A 24,080-nucleotide genomic window follows, 5' to 3' on the forward strand; every position below is an offset into this window, starting at 1 on the left:
CCCCAGAGGCCCACTCTCCCCAGAGGCGGACCTGCTGAGTGACCCAGACCTGAGAGCCCACTCACCATACCTTGTGAAGGCCACAGGCTTTTATTTTAGTGACCCAGGAGTCTCCAAGCAGGGTGCGCCAGGAGGGCCTCCCCGGGGGGCTCATATATGTGTCGGGGAGATGCCTGCAGGCAGGCATCTTGGCCACGTAGATGGAGCCGGCAGGGCCGGGGTTCAGAAGAAGCCGAGCTGCTTCTTCTCCTGCTGCTGCCTCCACTTGGCCATGCTGTAGAACTCCTCCTTGGACTTCCCAAAGATCTCTTGGAAATCAGAGTCTGAGAGATAGGACTGGGGTGGGGGAGAGGAGGGAGTGGGTGCAGAGGAAGGGTGTCAGCTGAGCCCAGAACCCTGTCCCACTCACCCAGAGGTGTCATCCTCTCCCACATCTCTCTGCCCATCACCCTATCTGCAACACACATCTCCTCGGGCAGCCTGCCCATTGCCCACCATCGGTGGGTCATGCCCTGGGCGCCGGCAGCTCAGCTTTATATGCATTAGTGCTGGGGCGGTGAGTGGCAGGGCGGGGGTCTCAGGCATCCACCTCCTTGTGGGCCGGGTCCACACCCTCCGGCAGGTCCTCAACAGCCTGGTGCCTCAGCTGTTCTCGGGGCAGGCTCCCGCTGGCCACGGATCCGGGGCTGCTGCTGCCGCTGCCCGCCTTGGGGCCCAGCTCCAGCTCGTTCTCGGAGCTGTCCTTGGAGCCCTTGAGGGCCGACAGGGCCAACGGGCCTGCCCTGCCATTGCTTGGCCATCTGGACAACCGGAAGTTGTTGACCTCCTGTCAGGAGAGGGGACTCAGGCTGGGGAAGCTGGGGGATGGGCTCCCATGGGAGGCCACACTGAGCCCACCAGCCCTCCTGCCCCCAACTGCCACCCCTGCCCTCCACTGGCGCCTGGCTCCTTCCCTGCTCATCCTGCCCTCTGGGCCGTGCCAGCCGAGCCCAGACCCCTGGGAGGCCCCGATACTCACTGCTGTTATCTCTGAGATGGCAGATACTGCTCCCAGGCCGCCCTCCACTACCTCCTCATAAGACTGATTGTTCTGGGGACAAGAATCAGGGTGGGGGCCGGATGGAGGGGCACCAATGGGACCAGATTCCCCCCACACACTGGAGGTCCCTGGGCAGGGCAATGGCTCCCCCCCCCGTCTGCCAGGGCAGGCCCCTCTCCCAGGATTAGGGAGGGGATGGGGAGTTCAGGCCTCACTCACGGTCCATTTGTAGGGGTCCCACATGTGGAACCATCCAGTGAAGGTGGGAGGCTCGTGGCCCTGCTTGACTAGCACGATAGGCGTGGCCAGGCTCCTCCCTGCTGGGTGGGTCTTCAGGTACTCCCCGCCCCAGGCCACGGCCTCCTGCTTCCACTCACTCGCAGCTGCCCCCAGCCACAGGAAGATCTGGGCCACAGAGGGGGGCTGGCCTTGGGCGGGTGGAGCTGACCACTTCCCTCCCAGCCCTGCCCATCATGTGGTCTCAGAACCCGATGCACACATTCCAGCCAACCAGACCCACCCAGCAGGCTGACTGCACACCCACACACCCGTAAATGTGCCAGGAGGTCTCAGGCATGCATGTGTACAATCAACCCACACATATTTACTGAGCACCGACTGTGTGCCAGGCAATGTTCTAGGCACGGGGGACTCAACCATGAGAAAGAAAGAGACGAAATCCCTGCTCTTGTAGAGCTTTCATTTTGCTGGGGGAGACACAAAAATAAGTAAAATATGTAGTATATCAGATGGAGAAAAATAAAGCAGGGAAAGAAGAGAAGTGGGGTGGTGGTGGGGTGGATACTGTCATTTTAAATTAGAGTCAGGGAGAGCCTTACTGAGAAGATGACACTGGAGTCAAGATCTGAGGGAGGTGGGGGAGCAAGTCACATGTATGTCTGGGGGGAAAGTGTTCTGAGCAGAGGAAACAACAACCAGTACAAAGGCCCTGAGCACGCTGGCATGTTCAGGGAGCAGCCAGGAAGCCATGGTGGCTGGAGCAGAGCAAGCGAGGGGGAGAGTCAGGGCCGCTGGTCACAGGGCTGGGGGAGGGGCTTTGGCTGCGCTCTGAGTGGGATGCGAGCCCAAAGGCCTCCTTGCCACAGTCACACAGAGTCCCAGGCACAGTGATGTAGATACACACACATATACACACACATGACCACAGATACACAGACACAACTGTCCATCACCACTCAGCCAGATGGTAAATCACAGCCGTACACTGTCACCCGTACTCACGCATAGTTGCACCTAAGCACAGTTACAATGGATCACACAGCCTGAAAACACAAGTAGCCTGAAACACCATCACATCCAGCCACACAGAAACATGATTACACGGTCACACGAACTCAGTCACTCAGGCACTCACACCTGCAGCCAGTTACATTGTCTCTCTCTCACAGTGTCACCAGTTATACATGGTCTGGTCACTTATAGCCAGTTCCTTGGCCACACAGCCATTACACACAGCTGCACACACACAGGCAAATGCAGGCACACAGATAAATGACAATGAAAACACAACCATACAAAATTTATTGGATGCAGCCAAAGCAGTCCTAAGAGGGAAGTTCATAGCGATACAGGCCTTCCTCAAAAAAACAAGAAAAATCTCAAAATAAGCAACCTAACCTACCACCTAAAAGAATTAGAAAAAGAACAAACAAAATCTAAAGTCAGCAGAAGGAAGGAAATAATAAAGACCAGAGAGGAAATAAATAAACTAGAGATCAAATGCAGTCACACAGAGGCATCATGCACATGCACACGCACGTGCACACACACACACATGGTCACTTTACGGCCACCCACTCAGCACTGACATGTCAGCCATGGGCACTCAGTTGCATGGACTCATACACGCCCTTATAAAGCACACGGAGTTACACCCAACTACACAACCGGTCACAACCACACATGAGTCCCAGACACACAGCCACAGTCTCCCACAGGCTCCCTGGGTCACAGAGTCGTCCCTGATGTCTTATCCACAGTCACACAATTGCCCAGTCACTCAGTGTTACAGTGTCGTAGACAGTCACACACCCGCAGCCTTATATGCAGTCACATGGCTAGAAACACAAAGTCACACACACTCACACCCAGTTACGCAGGTGCAGACACCCCCCCATTCACACCCCAGCCAGGCACCCAGGCTGCCGCACCTCCTCCCAGGTGTCCAGTAACATGACATCATACTTGTCCAGGTCCTCTTGGCTAAAGAACACCACTTCCGTGAGGACCAGGGGGCCCGTCTGGATGGAGCACTCAAACAGTCGTGGCTGGAAGTCGGACACATCCTCGGGGAGCCTGGCCAGCATGGCACAAGGCCATGAGGGGCGCAGAGAGACCTGGGCTTCTGACCAGCCTGGGCCAAGCCAGCCCCCAGCACAGCACCCCTCTACCGCCCCCCAGGGGCTGGGACACCATGCCTCCTGGAGCAGGAGGCACCCGCTCCCCTCTGAGTTCCACCCATCCCAGGATCCACTCCCAAACGCCTGCCCTTCTCTGGGCCTCCGTGTCCTCGTGTCAGTGGGGAAAGCAGGTTAGGTAGTCTGTCTTCCCACAGGCAGCCGGGGTGCAAGCTGCCCCATGAATTTCCCGGGGAAGGAGCACGGGGAAGGAGGGGGTGGCTGGTTGAGTGCGGAGGGAGGGCCAAGCTGGAGCCCTGCCGCCCTGGGAGGGAGGAGCCACTGGCCCCACCCATGACCGGGAGCCCAGGAGCCAGGCCTCAGGCCCAAGGTGGGAGGACGGAAGCCAGGCTGAGAGAGGGCGACAGCAGCACTTAGGAGCTCAGGAGACTTGGGGGGAGCACAGCGCATAGCCGGGCCGCAAAGACATAAAGAGCGGCAGGTTCTGCGCTCCCAGTTCCCTTTGAGGCCTCACTCTGCCCTTCCTTCCCATACACACCCTTATCCATTTACACACCCCCCACACACTATTCTTGCACACTCCACACACGCTCCGGGGACACCACCCGTGGGGATTGTGGGGTGGGGGAATGCACTTTGCCCTCTGGCCCTCTGCCAATAGGACGGTCCAGGACGGGGACCGTGCAGGGAGCACATTCGGCCAGCAGAGGGCGCCACCGCCCTGCTGTCCCCAGCATCTTCCTGCTCCAAGTTAGGGAGGAGGGAAGGGTGGGCTGTGCTCCTGGGAGCCCCTGGGCTGGGGAGCCACGAGTTCTCAGCTCTAGTCTGGCCTCTCCACCTCCCTGTGTGACCCTTAATCAGTCACCCACCCTCTTGGCCCTCAGTTTCCTCCTCTGGGTCAGGAGAGCACCCTCCTCCCAGTCTTGTCACCTCTTGCTCCTGGGGTAGGGCGCCCGGCCCCCCAGGGCCTCCCAGAAGTGGGGAGGCTCCTGACCCTCCAGCACCATTTCCTTGTCCTTCCTGGAGATGACGGTGACCGCTGTCCGTGCCATCTCACGCTGGTCACCGCTGCAGCCCTGGCAGGCAAAGAGCTGGGTCACGCCCTGCACAGGGAGGGGCCTTCACCTCCTGCGCCACATCCCCCACTAACAGGAGCCTGTGCGGAGCCGCGCCTGAGTCCCAGGAGCCCTGGGCTCGTGGCGGGGCACACGTGAAAGAGTGTCTCCCTTCCTCCCCCTCCTTCCTCTGTCTCCTCAGCTGATCAAGGTCACAGGGACCGGGAACCTCTCCAGGTCCAGAGCACAGGATGGGGACCTCCAGGCTTGGAGATCATTCATGGTTTATGCTGAAGATCAGAGAAAACCCTGGCAATCTGAACTAGGCCTCCTTTTCCCAAGAGACTTGGGAAGGGACATGGTCTCGGCACGAGGCAGGAAGGAGGGGAGGCAGCCTGGGCCTGGCCTGGCTCTGACCCGTGGATGCCCAGGTCCACCCATAACTTCCCCCAGGTCCCAGAAGGGACACTGTGGCCTCTCCCCCACCTCCCTCCGGCCTGAGGCTGGACTTGAAGTCAGCCTCCGCTGCGGAGTGGACCCTTCCCTGGCCTGGCACCGCTGCCCCAGGAGTAAGTCAAGTGGTCATTGCTGGGGTACCTTCCCAAACCAGAGGTAGCAGAGGCCGGCTGTGGCCAGCAGGAAGATGTCGTTGGAGTTGAGGGCTGAGGCACGGGCTGGTACCTCCAGGGTCCAGGTGTTGTAGCTGTCGGTGCCTCGTACGTGGAAAAGCCTTGTGGCGGACGCTGGCTGCCCCTTCCCATTGTGCCCAGCGCTCCCCTACGAGAGGGCTGGGCCTCAGGCTGAGGCAAGGGCTCTTGGGGCCGCCTTCCTCTCCCAGTGGGGGCCAAACTGCCTCGGCACCCAGGGCCCCCTCTCTGGAAGCCACCTCTGTTTTCTACCCTCTGAGTGTGGAGCGTGAGGATCCCATCGGTCTAGAATAGGGAACCACGCCCTTTCTAAACAGACCCCTCACCCAATCTCCGAGGGGTCAGAGCATGGATCCCCCAGGCCTTGAAGACGGAAAGTGGGGAGCAGCTTTGCCTGGGTGTGACCCCAGGTAAGGCCCCGGCTCCCTTTCCGTTCTGCTTCCGCACTTGTGCGTCTGTTCTGTGGCTGCCTCTGGGGATGGGGGAAGAAACTCAGGCAGGGGTCACCCTTGGAGCTCCTGGGCCTCGGACAAGCACCAGGAAGCCAAGGGGCTACCGCTGGGCCCCTGACCTGCAGAGACGGTGCTTAGCACATGCGTGTAAGGGCCATGGGCGCATGGAGGAGTGGAGAGGCTGCGGCCACAGCAGCAAGGCGGGCCCTACCTGGAAGATCACCAGCTGGCCCTGGAAGATGGTGAGGAAGTGCGGGGGCTCGCTGCCCATGGTCACGTGCTCCTGCACCAGGGCTCCATGGTACTGGAGGTCCAGCTCCTCGGCGTTGCCCTTCAGGGCCTTGATCTCGTGTGCGGCGGCCTGGAGGCCCTGCGGGCAGGGGTGGTGAGGGCCTGGCACAACTCCCAGACCCCACTCTCAGCTCCTCAGCTCTGGGGCTTGAGGGTGCCCGCCACCCTGCTCAGGCCGGCGCACCTGCCACAGGTACAGGATGTACTGGACGAGGCCCATCTTCTGGTATGTGTAGAGGACAAGGTAGCAGTTGCCTGCGCACAACTGTCCGTGATGCGTGGGGTCCACGGGCTGCCTGCATGAGTCCTGGATGTACCACACCTGGGGAACAGGGGACCAACAGGCAGGGGTGGTGCCTCCACCTGAACTAGCCCACCCACCCTGTGTCCAGCCAGGAAGCTCTCTGCAGCTGGGGGCATGCCTCATCTGTGCAAACGGGCTCCCCCCGAGCTCTGTGCCCACCCTATACTCTGTGCTTCCGCCAGGGACCCCTGGGACCCACATTTGTGCCAGCCTGTTCTCAGCCAGGACTCTGAGTTGGTGTGTGGTGCCTGGGACAAACAAGTGGTGAGGACTCCAGAGGCTGCCCAGGCTGCCAGATGCCACCCCAGCCTGACCCCACCAGCCACGGCCCTGCACAGCTGCTCTCTGCTCAGGCCAGGGCAGCAGAAGCTGGGCAGAAGCAAGGCCTTGGAGCTCTTGGAAAAATTTCCTTTTTTCAAGTGTCACTTAAAAAAGCAAACCCTGTTCAAAGACTGAAAGGGAAACACTTCGTCACACTTAATGTGATGTCCTGTTCCTGTGGGTAGCCGAGCATGGGCCCTGGAGCCAGGCAAACCCTGGCTGAATCCCGGTCACCCACGATGGCAGTGAGACCTTTCTGAGCTTCAGTTTTTCCCACCTGTGAAGTGGGGGTAACAGCGCTCACCTCGACATGGCAAGAAACAACATCTGGGCATCCCATGGCCACACAGAGCCTGACAGCAGTCTCTGGAAGAGACCAGAGCACCGAGAATCCTGCTTCTGCAGAAGAGGCTGGCTGCAGCCACTCGCCTCCAGGAGCAGCACTCACCTGGCAGCCAGGCCTCCTGGCTCGGGCGCCCCCTCTGGCTGCCTGTCCCCGAGCCTGCTGCGGGGGGCGTCCCCTCCCTGCCTTTGTGCTTGGGGCCTGGGCTGCAGACCCCTCCTTCCTTCCTCCCTTGCCCTTCTCTCCGCTTTCCTGTTTCTCCTGTTCTCTCTCTCTCTGGCTGCCCCTCTGTCTCTCCCTGGGTACCCCATCTCTCCCTGACCCCCTTTCTCCTCTCCCTGTGCCCTCACCCCTCCCTGCTCTGCATCCCATCCCCTCCTCCCTCTATTCGGTCTCCTCCCTCTCTCTCTCATTCTCAGTCTCTTCTTCTTTGTCTCTCCCTGTCCCCCCAACCTGTCATCCTCTCTCCCTCCTCTCCCTCCTCCCCCTCCAACCGCCCCCCCCCGTCCTCTCCTATCTCAGTCTCTCCCCACTCACTGCCACTGTCCATCCATAGTAGGGCAAACGTCAGAGGGCACCTTGGAGAAACAGTATTTTCTCTGACCTTGGCCTACCTTGAGAACTAGCGCGCCTCACACAGGCCCAGCTGTCCTGTTCCCATAAGCTCTCAGCACCCACACACCAGCCTCGGGGCCAGGTGGGACCACAGCTTTAGCCCCATCTTACATATACAAAACTGAGCCCTGAAGGAATTAAGGGTCCTGCCTGGGGGTGACCCAATTAGTCAAGATACAACCCTGCCCTGTACAGAGCCTGGAAGGAGCCCCCAACCTCTGCATCTCCCAGAACATTGGTCTGAGACCAGACGGCTGGCTGACAGGGTGTGACTTTGTGTTGGGCGTGTGGGGCTGTGATCATGTGTGATGTAGAGTCTGTATGCTTACATGTTTGCAGTTGTTTGAATAAGTGCAATCACAAGGTGTGAGTATGTGTGTCTATATTATAATATGTATGTGTCATACATATGACAAAAGGGCACAATTAATTGTCCGAATGTTACCGTGCTGGGTGCCATGAGTGTTACCGAGCAAGTGGCCGTGGCTGCGTGTGACTGTACGCGTGATGCGTATGAGCTGGCAGGGCGGAGGGTGCGTGTATACGTACCCATGCCCCGTGTGTCCCTGATTGTGTGTAGATGTGCACCTGGGCGTACCTGGGTCACTTTAGCAGCCATAAGGTTCACCTGAAGACAAAGCCTACACCTGTGCGCCCATCTTCCCCCAGCCAAGCCAGTGCCCCTCACCTCCACCTTCCCAGAGCCGTCGTCCACCATCCTGAGCTGGGCCGCCAGCTCAGGATGGCTGTGCAGCTTGCCCACGTCCAGTTTCACCTGAAGTAATTTACCTGAGGGTGGGACAGAGGGTGTCACTGGCGACGTTTGCCCTGTCCCAGACTTCGCCTCGCCCAGCCAATCACGCAAGAAGCTCCCTCCGGCCACGCCCCCTCACCCTTCCCGTGTAGATTCTGGGCCCCGCCCAGGCCCCGCCCCGCCCCGCCCATCGCTCAGGAAGCCGCGGCTCGGAGCTCCGCTCCGCCGTCCGGCCACGCCCCCTCACCCATTCCGCGGAGGTGCTTGTTCTTGCGCTGCTCCCCAGACCACGATCGGAAGAGCTGCTTGAACGCGGCCGACTCGGCGCCTTCGTCCACCACCTCCACATTGGTGTAGCTCGGGTAGCCCTTGGCCTGGATGAAGCCCTGGGCGGGGTGGGGCTCTGTCAAGCGTGTGGCCCAAGCGCCCACTGCCCCGCCCCATCCGCAGGACCTGCCGCTCACGCTGCGGGGCCAAACAGTGCGCTGAGCAGCGTTAATTAACTGAGCTCATGACTGGCTTAAGGAGCTGGCTCCGGCACTACCGACTTCTCCGAGGTCCCTGAGGACAGGTAGGGTCCCGTTCGTCCGGGCCTCGGGAAGGGCCAGCTATGACCACCCGTCAGACCCCAGGCAGAGCCCTGCCTCCCCTCCTGGAAAAGGAGGGAGCACCCAGTGCTTGGAGAATCCTCAGACCTCAAGGCGGGTCCCCCACATCCCCCTTTTACACATGGTTTCTTGGATGCTATCTGGTCTTCCCCCCCGTCAGGGCCCCCAAGGCAGGCCACAGCCCGCAGTACCCCAGAGAGGGGCCCTGTGTTCCCCCTCGGACCGTTGGGCAGAGCTGTGTCTCCGCCCTCAGACAGGGCGGTGGGTCTTCAGGCTTAGACCCCAGGGCAGGGTTATGTCCTCCTCCATCAGACAGGGCTCCCAGGTCAGGATGTATCCCCCTCCTGGTCCCAGGGCAGGACTACCTCTCTCTTTAGACCCCAGGACATGGATGTCTCCCAGCTTAGGTTGCAGGGTAGGGCGGTTTCCTCCCTACCCAGGAACCAGGGCAGCGCTATGTCCCTCTAAGACAGGGCCCCATAGCCTCACCAGAGCCCTGCTGAAGGCAGCCTTTTTCTCCTGGAGGCTAGTCATGCGTCCCTGCCACACGTAGATCTTGAAACCACCCTGGTCCAGGATGTAGCAGTCCTGGGAGCAAAAGTGGGGCTGGTCAGTAGGTGGTCCAGACTGGGCTGGGCTTGTGGAGCGGGTGGGGAGATGGATGGGATGGCTGGGGCCAGGCATGCCTCACCTCCTTCTGCAGTAGGTCTTGGGCCAGTGGGCAGGTCGCCAACTCCTGGATCACCACATCCTTGCCCTTCTCGTAGACACTAGGGGACAGGCATCCAGATGCGGGCAGCTCAGCTCCTCCCGGGCCTGGCTCCACTCCAGCTACCACTGCCCCTCGCACCTCCAGAGGCAGAAGGCTTGGGGGCTGGGGGCCCAGGTTGAGGTCGTGACTGCAGCCTTGCTGTGAAGACTTAGGCAGCTCCCTGGCCCTCTCAGGGCCTCAGTCGCCCTGTCTGTACAATGCGTTCTCAGAAAGGCAGCCATGCAAGAGCACAGGCTGGGTCTAAGGTCCCACATGGCCTGCCCCAGAAACCCATGAACCTTTTCTAGAGGGCTTCCTAGAGACACCGTGTTATTGCAGTAACGACGGACATGCACGCCTGGGCTATTCCACCCACCCTGCCCGCTCCCAAAGCCTGCTCACTGGTAGAGGCGGACATTGGCCTTTTGCAGTTGGTCAGTACTCTTGCTGGGCATGGCGGTGTGCAGGTTGCCCACTCTGCAGCCCAGCACAGCTTCCATGATCTGCATGAGGTCAGTGGCTTCAGCCTCATCATCCACCACGCCAATCTGTGCACGGCCACCACGCTCCCTGTTCTGGAGGCTGTGGGTCAGGGCCAGGCCCTGCGGGACAGGATCTGGCAGTCAGAGCATCCCCAGAATGCCCCCCCTCACCTCTCAGACAGTCCAGCCCAGAATCCTCCTGTCACTGTTCAGCTCCCAGAGGCTGGGGGCCAGGGGAGGTATCCCCTTATCCTGGCATCCAGGGGTAACACCAGTTCAGGATCTGGACTCAGTTTGTAGGTGCTTCTCAGCTTCTTAGGCGAGAGCGAAGCCCACCTATTGGGGTAGCTGGAGGACGGGCACCTGGAGGACCACCCCTCTCCCCGAGCACTGCACCCCTTAGTTCCCGGGGCAGACACTGACCCGCGCCTTCTCAGCAGTGCTGGTTTTGGGCCCATTCCACTGGATCATCATCTTGCCCAGGTCTAGCAGGAAGATGTCACTCTTATTAAAGCTGTGCCAGGAGAGCTCCACCTGCCAGAGCCAGGCGTCAGGGAGGGAGACAGTGTGTCATACCACCCGCACCCAGGTGGAGGGGCACTGCAGCCTGTCCTTGCCCACGTGCGCATAGCTCAGGTGTGTCACTTATGTGCATGAAGCTGTGTGCAACTGGGTGTATGTGTGAGTGTGACACCACTCTGATGGTGTGCAGGCACGCATCCATGTAAGCATGTGAGACCTTGAGCGTCACTGTGGATGTGGCTGGGTGCATCTCTGGGCATGTGTAAGCGTAGGTTATGCTGCATTTCACAGGGTGTCCGTGACCAAGTGCAACACTTCTCACTCAGTGCAAGTCTACAGCAGTACATGCGTACACAGACACATGGATGCAAGTGGGGCGCAAGTATCAGTTTATCCACACGTGTAGATGTGTGTGTAGGTGAACATCAAATGTGAAGAAGTGTATGAGCTCCTGGCTGACAGTGCATGTGTGCCTGTGTGGGGGACAGTGTGTTATCTGTGGAAAAGGGCAATTATCATCCCAATGCTTTGGAGAGTAAAAGTGGGAGCTCTGAATGATTATGTCAGGCTAACAGGCAAAACCTGGGGCTGCATGGTGGCGCTGCATGACCGGGGATGTATGATCACTAAATCTGTGGGTGACACTGCATGAGCCTCGGTGGGATTGTCTGTGAGTCACAGAGCTGCCACATACCATGCAGGCAGTAATGTACACAACTCAGTGTCACCATTCACATCGCAGGCATCAAACTCCTGACTGTTCATTACACTGATGGCAGAAAACCGTCTTGTTCTCACAAGATCAGTATTTTCCATCAATATCCTGACAGACGGAAGTAAGGGGCACTCAGGTCTAATTTGCACAAGGGCACTCTATGGACCGAGTGGCATTAGGGCTAACAGTGGAGACACTGGGTGTGTCTATGGGTGACAATTATGATGTGTATGAGAATGTGGGGCTGTGCACCTGCCCAAATCATGCTACTTCCCACTGTGCTGCTTACCAGGGCCAGCCAGGTGCATCATCTTGTCTGCCTCACCTCCCTAGTTCTCAGTGTGTCCATGGGACAGATGAGGAAACCGAGGGTCAAAGGAGCTGTGGGAGGGGTGGGGCTGGAAGCCTGGCTCTGCCTTCTCTCTCCTCATCAGGATGGGCCATCGGGGAATGCTGACCTCCCGCGTTCCCCCCACTGTCCCCACCACGCTCCACACTTCCCTACACTTCAGGATACGCAGTCCAGCTGAGTCCAAGGTCAGGTGGCATCCCTGGCAGCTCTCACCTCGCTGGCTGACACGTGCTTCCCCGCTCTGATGTGCAGCAGCCGCTGGATGTTGTACACGTTGGTCTCCACGTGCTTGAGGGCAGAGGCCAGGCCTCCCTTCCGGTAGCTGAGGAGAGCATGGGGTCCCACGTGAGACCGTATGCTGCCATGCGCAGGGGTGAGTGCAGATGTGCGCACCTGCATGCACGCATGTGGGGACACACACGTGCCTGTTTAATACGTGTGTGCAAGTAGATATGAACACGTGTGTACAAGCATATGGGGGCAGTAATGTGCATGTGTTTATCCATGTGTAGATACGTGGACACATGAATGTGTATATACATGTATGCATGTGGGGTATAACGTGTATCTGTTTATCCGTGTGAGTACAGATGTGCGTGCATGGAATTCACGCAACCGCGTATATGTGTGTAGGTGGACATGAATACTCACCGATGTATGTGGGTGCCCATCTGTAGGTGGACATACATGGGGTGGTGTGTTTTCTGCATGTGCATGTATACATGTGTGCATGCATTTATGTATATACTATTTACACGTATCAGGTTCAACAGAAATGATCAAATACTGGCAATTTCCTATGGTTCGACCTAATATATTGTAATTGTTAATTAAATAAATATTTGAAGCAATTTACAGCAAAAGACATATTTCTATTGGGCATAGTAACAGAAAAGCAAACTCAAAAACAACACTGGGATCCACTCCTGTGTATACACCCAAGAGAAATGAAAAACATATGTCCACACAAAAACTTGTATACAATACTGGATGGTGAGTAAACTTACTGCAGTAATCATCTCACAACATATGCAAGTCAAACCATTATGGTGTACACCTTAAACTTATACAGTGCTGTGTGTCAGTTATATCTCAATAAAACTGTGGGGAAAAACCACCCAAAACTTATATACAAATGTTAACAACAGTATTACCCATAACAGCTAAAAAGTGGAAACAACCCAAATGTCCATTAAGTGTTGAATACATAATTAAAATGTGGTATATCCATAAATGGTGGTGTATAATTCTATTTAAGTAAAATGTCCAGAAGAGGGAAATCTATACAGACTGGGGCAAGGGAGTATTGGGGGAAATGGGGAGTGATGCTAAAGGGTACGGGGCTTCTTCTGGGGGGATGAAAACGTTCTAAAATTATAGCGATGGATCCCACAAGTCTGTGAATACACTAAAAATCACTGAATTGTATGCTTTAAATGGGTGGGTTGTATGGTATGATTTGTATGTCAATAAGTTGTCACCCGCCCCCCTCAGAAAAACCACCCCACACACTGTGATGAGGGAGACAGTTGCCCCAGGCCGCCAGCCACCCCACGGCTCCTGCCCCTCCCAGCCCGCTGCCCGCCTCACTCACATGATTCCAGGGCGGAAGTAGCTGCGAAAGCAGGCGGATTCGTGGCCCTGCGCCTCGCGGTGCTGCACGGTGGCGCCACCCAGCGTCTCCTGTAGGTGCTGCACGAAGGAGCCCGCCGAACCCTGCGCCTCCACACCCGCCTCCTTCCCGACCCAGTAGTGCAGGTCTTTGGGCGCCCCCGACGTGGCCTTCAGGCTCTGGGGGACCGAGGGCCCAGGTGTTTGCGTCTGTGTGTGTGGTGAGGGGCTGAGGTCCCAGGAGTGGGGTGGGGCCCGAGGGCTGGGGCAGAGATGGAGACCGAGGTGGAGGATGTACGAAGGGCTGTGGGGAGACTGGTCAGGTGCTTCCACCGACAGGAGACGGAGACCGGGGAGGGAAGGGTGAAGAGGCCTCAAAGGCAGCAGCCTCCGTATGGGATGCGATTCTTGGGCTCCCAGACTGCCTTTTCCCAGGGCGGAGCTTAGTCTGCACCATGGAACCCCCAAAGGGCCAGCCCCCACCACCACCACCACCGCCCCCCAGACTCCTGAAGTGCTCACGTGCAGGACGATATAGCAGTGCTCCTCAAAGAAGTTCCCATAAGCCCGCTCGGGGACCGGCACCATCTTCAGGTTCTGGGAGAGGAGGGCGCCTAGTGACAACTTGGGAGACCCCGTTCCCCCCAGCCATGACCCTGCGGGGGAGGGGGAGGGAGCTCTGAGTGGGGGGCGGGAGAAGCCTGGTCTCAGAGACCTGCACACTGTCTTTACCACCAGCTCTTGTGTCTGGTCGTGCAGCTCACCTCAGTGATCCATATGTGGAGGTCCCTGTGGCTCCCGATGGCTGGGAGGCCCCCGTTGGTGTCCATCCTAGATCAGGAAAGAGTGAGGGAGGGAACAGGAGCCAGAGTCCTCAGGCCCTGGCCGCCTGTACTCCGGGCTCTAAGCAAGAGCTCTCCCCACGCACAGCTCTCCAAAGACCCTTCATCATAGCCTGAGCCTCTCATGAGGAGGGCTGCGTAAACAAAAGGGCCAGCACACCAGGATGGGTACTACAGACGTTGGCACAGAGGCTTTGCAACAGGGACCTTGCCTTGTCGTCTGTGCTTGTGCTCTTGAAACAGGGCTGAGCTCTGTGGACAATGATAGGCTTTGAGTCTATGGACAACCTCTGCAAACAGACAGGGAGCTTGAAACAGGCTGTGCATACAGACAGGATCTGCAGCCAGGGACAGTCACTGTAGACAGTGATAGGCTTGCAGCCAGGCGAGGGCTCTGCTAGTCACAACAGGTGCTGTAGGCAGGGACAGACTCTGCAAACAGGGGCAGGGCTCTTGAAGGGAGACAGAGTCCTGTAGACAAGACAGGCTCTGCACACAAGGCAAATAGGCGTAGGTCTTTCAGACAGTTAGGAGATAGCCATGCAAAGAGACACAGCACCTGCAGAGAAAAGGGACAGCTTCCTCAGACCCAAGAAAGGGATGCAACAGGCACAGGTTCTTCTGACGAAGATGAATTCTGTTGACAGGGACCACCTTTGTAAGGATGACCTACGTGAAGAGACACAGACTGGACCCAGGGAAATTCAGACAAGCTGGGCAAACAGGCAAAGGTTATGAACGCTGAGAAAGGCTCTACAGACAGTCCCGGGTTCTGCAGGTATGGAGGAGCTTTGCAGAACTGGGAAAGGCTTTGCAAATGTGGATGGGGACAAACCCTTAAGACAGGGACTCTTTGCAGAAGGGACAGGCTCTGCAGATATGAACAGGCACATAGATAGGCAAGGCTCTGCAAAGAGACACAGCATCACCAGTCAGAGAAGTGCTTGCCAGACAGAGGCAGGCTCTGAAGCAGGCAAAAGCTCTCTAGGCATGGTCAGGCTCTGCATGCAGGGACAGCCTTGGGAAACAGCCTCAAATCCTGCAAACAAGGAGATCGGAACAGACTGGGCAAGCAATCGTGAGCTCTGCAGAGCAATCCGGGCTCTGCAAAAAGACACAGGCTCTGCAGACAAAGCCTGTATAGACAGAGACTTGGCAGACTGGGATAGGTTTTGTAAGCCCACACAGGCTCTGCAAACAGACAGCCTCTGTTAACAGTGACAGTGTCTTCAGAGAGGGCAGGATTTGCTGAAAGGAGCCGGCCAGGAAATCAGCTCCATGTTCCAGCACAGATGCCCCAGACATGGGCAAGATCTTAAAACGGGGCTGGGTTCTGTAGAGAGCCCAGGTTCAGCAAACAGGGACAGGCTTTAGAAAAGGATGAGTTCTAGAGACAGATAAAGGCTCCATGAATAGGGACAGGTTCTGTTAACAAGTACACATGGAATTAGGAGTAGACTGTGCAGACAGGCATGGGCTCTGCCAACAGGGATGTGCTCTGTCGAGACAGGTGTGCTCCCAGACCCAGTGACCCGTGGCGGTGAAAAACTCTTCGTAGGAGTAGAGCCTGCAAGCAGACAAGAGTTTCGATCCAGGGAAGTTCAGACAGGCTGTGCAAATAGGCAAAGGCTCTGAAAAATGTCACAGACTGTACAAATAGGGCTCAGGTTCTGCAGACAGAACAGGCTCTGAAATAGGAAAAGACTGTGAACAGGGACAGAGTCTAGAGACAGAGATACTCCCTGCAGAGGAAACAGGTTCTGCTGACAGGGCCAGGAACTATAAACAGACAATGCTTTATAGACAGGGACAGTGTCTTTAGGCAGAAAGAGATGTCCCAGCCAAGGCTGCAGGACAAGCTCGGGAGACAGGGATAGGCTTGCGTTCAGGGCCGCTTCTGCAATAAAAGCATATCTGATCCATGAGGAAAGAGGGACAGACTGTTTAAAAAGACCCAGGTTCTGAAAAAAGACACTCTCAAAACAGGCTCAGGACAGAAAGAAGCTCTGCAGATAAGACAAATGTTCCGCAAACCCAGGACAGACTGCACACACGGACTGTCTCTGAAGGTGACAGACTCTGCAGCAAGTGACAGGCTTAGCTAACATGAGCAGTTTGCATAGATCAGACCAAAACATTCTCAAATTCTTGAAACAGAGCTGAACACTTAATACACACAGACTGCAAACAGCCACTGGCTCTGCAAACAGCAACTTTGCCGTGCTCCGTGGTTCTGAGTGTGCCAGGAGAGAGAAGCGTGGAATGAGAGGGATCTGGGGAAGAAGGGGGCTCTGGATTTTGTTACATGTTGGCAGGTGACTCTCAACGACCCCGGGCTTCCCTGCACCCCTCCTTCAGAAACCTCTGAGTGAGGTTTGGTCATTCCTTCATCCTTGGAAATTCTTTCGACGTGTAACCTAAATCCTGCCAGCTGCAACTTTTCCTTCTTGCTGCTGCTTTGCCTAATAGACCCAGAAGTCCCTTCTTTCTGAATTTCTCACTCCTAGTGGCCCTGGTGTGGTGTTCACTCCTCTCCCCTCTCCACTCCACTCTAGCCGTGCTGTATCAGTAGGAGGAACACCCTTGACCCTGCATGATCGGGGAAATGAAGTGGGAGGGGAGATACAGGTGGCACCGAGTGGCCCAGCTTCCTTACGCCTTTGTCCAGGCCGGGCCCAGGCCCTGGTGAGCTCACAGTGGGAAACACCCAGCCCTCTCAAAGAGGGCCAAGATTGCCATGGATGTGGGGTGAGGTGGGGTGGGAGAGGGAGCTGCCCAGAACAGGGCGGGCAGAGGGGGGACCTGCCGGGGCTAGAGCTGCCTCCCTGAACCCATACTGGAGACCCTGTGTGCTGATGGCCTGGCCTCCCTCACTAGAGCAGAGGATTCCGGGGCCAAGGGCTTGTCCTCCTGTTTACTGCCGGCTCCTGCTGCCTGACACCTGGCAGGTCCTCAGCCCATGACTGCAGGAGTGAAAGCGGACGGAGAAGGGAGTCACCATGTGCTCTAACTGCACCCAGAACTGCTGTTGCAGTGATGGCCTGTTGCTGTGACAGTGACATGAGTGACAGGCAGACACGGTGACCATGTAACGGTGGTCTCAAGCAACAGGAAACATGCGATGACATCAAGTGACAGGGGTAGTGACATTCGGCGGTGACGGGCAGAAGCAGTGATTAGTGACAACCACCAGGGCACAGGCAGGCAGTGACCAGAGGTACAGACTAGGAGCTGTAACTGTGAAATAGTGACAGAGTGACAGGAAGACTGCTTGGCTCAGCACAGGGGTCCCCAGGGCTCCCTGTGGGGCAGGGAAGTCAGACTGTGGCCAGGAAGTTGGGACTGGGCTGGTTTCACGGGGTGGGGACAGCATCATCCCCAGGGAGCTTGGAGGGTGCCCGCATATCCAGTGCCAGCCTGCGGAGCCAAACTCTCAGGCTCCCAGGGCCTGAGGCCTCATCCCATGTAACCTGTCTTCCAACTGGATTCTGGAGGGACGGAGAAGGGATGCTCAAAGGGTGGGGGCCCTCTCTCCCCAGCACTCTCTTCTTTCCTCCAGGCAGTCCCTTTTCCCTCAGAAGGCCCCTTCCCTCCCCAGAGTGCCCCTTCTGACCCACCAGGCTTTCCCACCCGAGGGTGTCCCCTCTTCCCCTTCCATCACCCACCCCGAGTGGAGACCCTCTACCAGGTATCCTCTCCTCCTACCGGAAGCCCCCTCCTCTTCCCTGGGGGCTCACTCCCTCCAGCCGTGGCCCCCTTCCTCTCCCAGATGTCCAGCTCCTCCTCTGACGTGCCCTTCTGTCCCGGTGCCGCCTCCTTTTCTGGGTGCCCTTTTCCTCCCCCCATGCATCCTCCCTCCCCAGTGCCCCCTTCTCTCCTGACTGCCCCTCCACCCTTTCTGTGCTCCCTTCGTCCTCCAGATGCCCCCTTCTTTCCCCTGGAGCCGCCCTCTCACACCCCTTTCCTTCCCCAATGCAACCTCTCTCCCCTGGCCTCTTTTTCCCTTCCCTGGGTTCCCCTCCCACCCAGGGGCCCCTGTCTCTCCCTCGGGGGCCCCCTCCTTCCACACCCCCCGCCCCTCCCTCTACCCAGAGCCTCCTCCCTCCTCTGGTGCCCCTTTTTCTCCCCTAGGTGTGTAACTTCCGCCTCCTGAGGATCCTGCGAAGGGGCGGACCCTGAGGTCACTTTGCCGGACTTCCAGGAAGGGGGCGGGGGGCGCTGCCTGCTGGAGTGGGAGGTACGGACAGGGCCCCGGCCCCAGGTGTATGGACTCTGGGAGACAGACATGCCCCCGCCCCATAGAAAATCTGACACTTTCTTGCCTCTGAGGGTCGCTTTGGTCGCAGCCTCCCTGCCTCCACCAGTGTTCTCACCTGCTGGGCTGCTCGCTGCCTTCCCAGTTCTGCCGGCCCCTCGGCAGCCCCGAGCCCAGTGACCCCATGTGGTACACCCGATTTGGGGCAGCCCTCCCCCCCCTGCCCCCCCCCCCCGAGTCCCCTCCTTGCCCGGCCTACCTGCTGGAGACTGCTCGCTCCTTCACCCTGCCTGTGGGCAGTGCTGGGCCTGGCTCAGGGCCAGGCTCTGCCCATTGCCCTCCCCAACACTGTAACTGAATCCCTGTTCCCGCCCAGCAGGACACGCCCCAGCACTTGTCGGGCTGGGGCATTCACACTTAGTCAATCAGTTAGTCAGTCAACAAATATTGACCCAGCTCTCTGAGAGCCAACCCCTTCCCCTGGCTGGACTGCCAGGCCTCACCTCCTGGGTACCGGTGGCCAGAGAGAGCGGGGGATGGAGGCCTGGGCTGCACCAAGATGTGGGGTGTGGAATCCACTGTGACTTCCCTTCTGAGAGTCCCTGATCCCTGACCTCCAGAAGGCCAGGCCACCCCAGCAAACTTTAGGAGGAAGCAGCACCAAGGCTGGTTCGGGAGGTCGGCAGTCTGGCTCTGCGAGACCCAGATCACTTCAGAAGGTGGGGGAAGGTGGCCAGGGCTCTCTCTTGCATCTCTGCTGCCCTCCCCACCCCAATTCGGGCTCGCTGCCCGGCACAGCCCTCCCCAGGGAGCCCTGATACCCATCGTGGGAGAGGCCAGTCCAGCCCTTGCAGGGAACACGCCGCTTCCACGCCTAGGCTGCCCTCTCCTTTCCTTCCTGATTGTGGGGTGGGGGAAGAGCTGGAAAACAGAGCCTTCCAGAACCTCCAGGGGCACAGCCATCCTTAACTTAGACCACAGGCCTCAGTCCCAGCCACGGTGCAGCCGGTGTGGATGCCCCTTCCAGTGTGGGAACACTGCTAAAAGCTGCGATCCGGGGCTACCCTGGTGGCGCAGTGGTTCAGAATCCGTCTGCAATGCAGGGGACACGGGTTCGATCCCTGGTCCAGGAAGATCCTACATGCTGCGGAGCAACTAAGCCCGTGCGCCACAACTACTGAAGCCCACGCGCCTAGAGCCCGTGCTCCGCAACAAGAGAAGCCACCGCAATGAGAAGCCCGCGCACTGCAACGAAGAGTAGCCCCTGCTCACCGCAACTAGAGAAAGCCTGTGCACAGCAACGAAGACCCAACGCAGCCAAAAATAAATGAATAAATTAATTAATTTTAAAAAAATTCCTTAAAAAAAAAAAAAAAAAGCTGCCATGGGTCCCAAGACCCTTTCCCCATGTCCAGTCCTCACCCCCACTGCTCTCTGTCACAGGGTGGGGGGACTCCAGGAAATCTGGGTCCAGCTGTGCCCAGGAGGACCTACTGCCAGTGTGTGACTGTGTTTAACAGATAGAGTTACTGGGTCCCTGTGCGTGAAGGGAGGCCCGTGTCACAAGGCACTTGGCCAATCCCTGTGTGTGTCTGTGTGTCTGACCTGTGTGTGGGAGAATGCCTTTTTGAGCCTCTGTTCCTTTTTGTGACTGTGCGTGTGGCCTGTGAGGTGCCTGCGTTTGGCTCCACCTCTCTGCCTGTGCACACCCGTTTCCCGACTCCTTTTGTCTGGGGCCCAGCGAAATCTCATGCAGTCACTTCTCCCCACCTCATCTCAGTTTCTCTCTCAGTCCACCCTGGCTGGTCTTTGTTCTTCATTCCCTGGAAATGGCCCTTTCCTAGTCCCCAGAGCCCAAAAGCTGGGGCTTGGCTCCTTGTCTTCACCTTACCCCTCCACCAACCAGGGACTCCGCTGACCAACCCTTCCTTTTGAAACCTCCCCCAGCCCAAGTTTTCTCCCCACCGCACTGGCCGCCTCCTTTGGGGCCTTTAAATGTCAGCAGGCACAAGCCTTCACTCCTTCACCCGTCTCCTTTCTATTTTTTTCCCAAGTTCCAGTCCCCAGGCTGTAAACACCATGGAAACGCTCTCTTCTGATCCTGACTCCCACCCCTCCCGAACTCCCCCAGCCTCCATCTATCTCCTTTATCTGGTCCCATCTCTCCTGGCACGTCTGCCCCTACGCTTGACAGCCACGTCAGGCCTCTCTCAGATCTACCTCCTCACAGCCTCCGGAAATGGCAGGAACATCCAGTTGCTCAGGCCCCAAACCTGGGAGCCATCCTCGGTTCCTATTCTTCCCTCACACCCAGCAGACTGGCCAGCGGCTGGTTCATCTGGGCCCCTGAGCCTGGCCAGCCCTCTCACAACTCCTGCCCTGCTCTGGGAAGCAGCCTCTCACACCAGCTGGCAGCACGAGCTCCTCTCTCGGTCTCCCTGGTCCCTACATCCATCCTCCCGCCGTAGCCAGAGGGATCTTTCAACCATAAACCAGACCATGCCACTCCCCTGCTTCAAACTTTCCAGAGACTTCCCTAAAATCAAATCCCCAGTTGCCTACCCCTCTGGCTGCATCTCCTATCACTGTCCCCAGTTCTCACTTCATTCCAGCTACAGGATTCTTGCGTCTCTTAAGACGCCGACCTCATTCTAGTCTCTGGACCTTTGCACTTGTTGTTTCCTTTGCCTGGAAGCCTCTCCCCTACATCTTCCCATGGCTCCCTTTCCACATTCTGGACTCAACCAAAATGGCACCTCCCTCTGCCCTCGTTGTGGGCAGGACACCCCATCTGGCACAATGCAGCCTCAGCAGCTTAGTTGGGGGGGCGGCGCACAAGGACCTCTCCAAGGCCCCTCCCCTTAGACTTCTCTGGGTCTCTAGGAAGTCTCTCATAACTGTCCTACTCCAGAACCTCCCCACCCTGTAATCTGTGACCCAAGGCCCGGAGCGGTGGCAGTGGGCCCAGGGCCTGGCCTGGGGTCCAGATGAGCAGCATTGTTTTGTGTCTGGTGTGGACAAGCTCCATGGGATCAGGCCCTTGGCACAGAGAGAGGAAACTGAGGCCCAGAGCAGTGATCACAGGCAGCCAGTATGCTACAAGGACGAGAGGGTACCCGGCCTCTCCCTTCATCCTCCGGAGCAAGAATGGAGCTCTGTCAACCCCTCCTCCGGTTCGGCCACCCTCCCACGGATCCGGGCTTGGAGTCAGAAGGGGACTGAGCCTGGCTTGCCTCATCCAGCACCGCCCTGGCCATGACCCCCTCGTACCACTGACCTCTTCCTGCCCCGGGACGCCGCGACCCGCCTCCACCCTCGCCCCGCAGTTCCCAGGGTTCTCAGCGCTACTCTGTTCCTCCCCGCCCCCCACCCTCCCACCGGCTTATCTCCGAAGGCCCAGCCCCCTCGGCATCGGTGTTGACAAAGGCGTCGGAGAGCCTGGAGTGGGCGGGGCAGGCGCTGGATGCCAGCCCCGCCTCAGGCCCCGCCCCTCCAGGCCCCGCCCCCACGTTACCTGCGCTCTGGTTCCCACCTCGGCGTCCTGGTGTCCCAGGTCTCATCCGAGTCCTGTTGCCTCTCGTGGAGACCGGGTCCCAGGTGACGGGGGGTGCGCCCCTCCGGAGCGCGGACAGGACCTGGGCCGGGGAAGGGGCTGCCTGACTAGTGTCCTGGATCCCACGGCCTGGAAACGTCCGGTCCTACGCCCTTGAGGAGAGCGACCTTGGGCCCGCGTGGGTCCCCTCCCGCCCCCCACCTGGCTGCAGGCCGCGGAGCAGCGGTGACACGGTCACCGGGGCGCGCACGGTACGAGAGCGACTCCCCCGAGGGCGCCATGGGAACGGCCAGGGCCCGAGGAGATGGAGCCTGTCCTGTGCCTGCGGGGGCCACCACTCTAACGAGCCGTGCGGAGTGCCCGAGGCCGAGGACGGCCCAGAGAACAGCCCTAGGTCTCTGCGAACGAGAAGGTGCCGTTGCCTTGCGTCTCCTTGGCGGGGAATGCGTGGCCCTGCGCAGCCCCCGTGCACCCACCCCAATTAGACACAGCTGGGGCCAGGACCGTACCCTCCCTACCCCCTCCTCCCGCAAGGTGAGGTGTTCCCGGTGGCTTGTGCGATCCACTGCTCCAATGTGAAGTGGGGGTAGCTACTCTGCTCCCCACCTCACTGTAAAAGCAGTGGAGCTGTCAGGCATCTGGGGCTCTTATTGGGACCCCCTCCTCACCCCTGCCTTGGGAAAGACTCCCAGTGTCCATATGGTGTTTTCTGTGTACTTTTCTGAGTTTCCTGAATTTTTTGCAATGAATACATAACATCTTTCAGGTAAAGCAATATATGCCATTCATTCCCCCTAAGCCCTGCCCATAGCTCCTCTGCCATACCTGGAGATGTCAGGCCTGGAAGAGTTTTGGGGGACTTTCTTTTCTTCGATAGCCAGTCAGAGTGGGGGTTCTCAGCCCTGGTTGCACCTTTGAATCATCTGGGCACATAAAAATATAATGCCAACCCTTAGAGACCTGGGCTGGCACAGGTTCTCTGAATAGGTGGGAAGGGAACAGGTCATCAAGAGGTCACTTGCTTGGGACCTGGCATACTGAGAGTTCACCTCCTGATGTTTTCTTGTTTGAGCACCTATCACCTCTGTATTCCAGGACCTGGGTAGGAGGGTGGGGAGGGTGGGGAGAGCCCACCTGGGAAGACAGTCTGCTGAGTTTATGGATAAGCGGCACAGTCTGTGTAACCTGGGATGCTGGCGTGGCACACATCTCCTGTGCCAGGGCTGCCTGTGAATCAACAGGCTGCTCACGGCCCAGATTCACCAACTGGCATGGCCACTAGCCTGATCTCCAAGGAGAACACACTGGACCCTCAGGCCTTCAGGAGGAGGCTATGTGGGCTCTAGGTTTCCCACCCCACACCTCCCTTACAGCACCCTCTCCTAACCCAGTGATTCTCAGTTCTGGCTGCCCATTAGAAACCTGAGGGCCCTTAAAAATACAGATCCTCAAGTCCACCCCAGACCATTTAAACCCAGCTTCAGTGGCAGTGACAGTTCTCAACCATTTGTTTGCTGGTATGCAAAGGTGGGGCCTGGGGGCAATGCCAGAGAAGGCAAGGGGAGGGAGAGGGCTAGGGAGCTGAGCGAAGGAGAGACAGAGGGACAGAGAGGGACACAGCCTAGGAATCCAGAACCAGGGAGGAAGCTGGGGTGACCGCTCTGGCTGGCCAGGTGCTCTACTGTGGAGAGGGCACCTAGGGGCATGGCACAGACTAACTGGGGTGGGGGGGCGGGGGTTTCGGGTGTGTCTCTGGGTAAATATTAGGTTTCCTGGCCTGATATAACACTGTGCCCTGTGTTCTTTGGGATGAATATACATGCCTGGCAGAACCCTGTATCCCTGAGACAGACAGAATAGACTGCAGAGGACTGTCTCACTGGCCTCCATTTTCTCATCCACAAAATGGGGATAAGACCCATCTGCTGAGATTGTTGACCCTGGTGTTTTTTGTTATCTGAATTAGGTATCATTATGAAGAGACAGTCCTTAGAGTGGTGAGGCTGTGCCCAAGGCTCTGCCGGGACTTCCTAGCAGAGGGGCAGGGCGGGGAACTTGCAGCCCCTTACCTTCTCATACAGAGGGGCTGGGCTGAGGGCAATGTTTCTGGATGTCCCAGTGCGAGAAAACTGTTTTGGATATCCTTACTCTCTTCCTGGTCCTTTGCCATGCTTCATCTGATAACCACAG

General features: G+C 57.9%; 1 protein-coding gene across 6 annotated transcripts; it reads right to left on the minus strand.

Annotated features, from left to right (window-relative positions):
• Positions 1 to 69: 69 nt before the first annotated feature.
• On the minus strand, positions 70 to 24,067 carry VILL (villin like). Of its 6 annotated transcripts, XM_082348417.1 has the most exons (22): positions 23,960 to 24,067; positions 22,716 to 22,813; positions 21,852 to 21,972; positions 14,005 to 14,071; positions 13,763 to 13,837; positions 13,224 to 13,420; positions 11,843 to 11,951; positions 10,464 to 10,574; positions 9,961 to 10,160; positions 9,499 to 9,577; positions 9,297 to 9,395; positions 8,447 to 8,585; positions 8,134 to 8,234; positions 6,047 to 6,184; positions 5,783 to 5,941; positions 5,070 to 5,249; positions 4,348 to 4,493; positions 3,211 to 3,355; positions 1,259 to 1,444; positions 1,019 to 1,090; positions 590 to 826; positions 70 to 336 (listed from the first exon to the last, which is right to left on the minus strand). In XM_082348417.1, exons 4-22 carry the CDS (start codon positions 14,068 to 14,070, stop codon positions 223 to 225), a joined length of 2,553 nt encoding a protein of 850 aa, XP_082204543.1. In that variant the 5' UTR covers position 14,071; positions 21,852 to 21,972; positions 22,716 to 22,813; positions 23,960 to 24,067; the 3' UTR covers positions 70 to 222. The 6 variants fall into 6 exon arrangements, with proteins under 6 accessions (XP_082204543.1, XP_082204544.1, XP_082204542.1 ...); XM_082348418.1 differs by lacking the exons at positions 21,852 to 21,972; positions 22,716 to 22,813; positions 23,960 to 24,067 and adding an exon at positions 21,615 to 21,673; XM_082348416.1 differs by lacking the exons at positions 21,852 to 21,972; positions 22,716 to 22,813; positions 23,960 to 24,067 and adding an exon at positions 18,597 to 18,798 and having other exon boundaries at positions 5,154 to 5,249.
• Positions 24,068 to 24,080: the final 13 nt, after the last annotated feature.

This window comes from Balaenoptera borealis, assembly GCF_965194805.1.
Source record: "Balaenoptera borealis genome assembly, chromosome: 12".
In the NCBI taxonomy this organism is placed as follows: domain Eukaryota; kingdom Metazoa; phylum Chordata; class Mammalia; order Artiodactyla; family Balaenopteridae; genus Balaenoptera; species Balaenoptera borealis.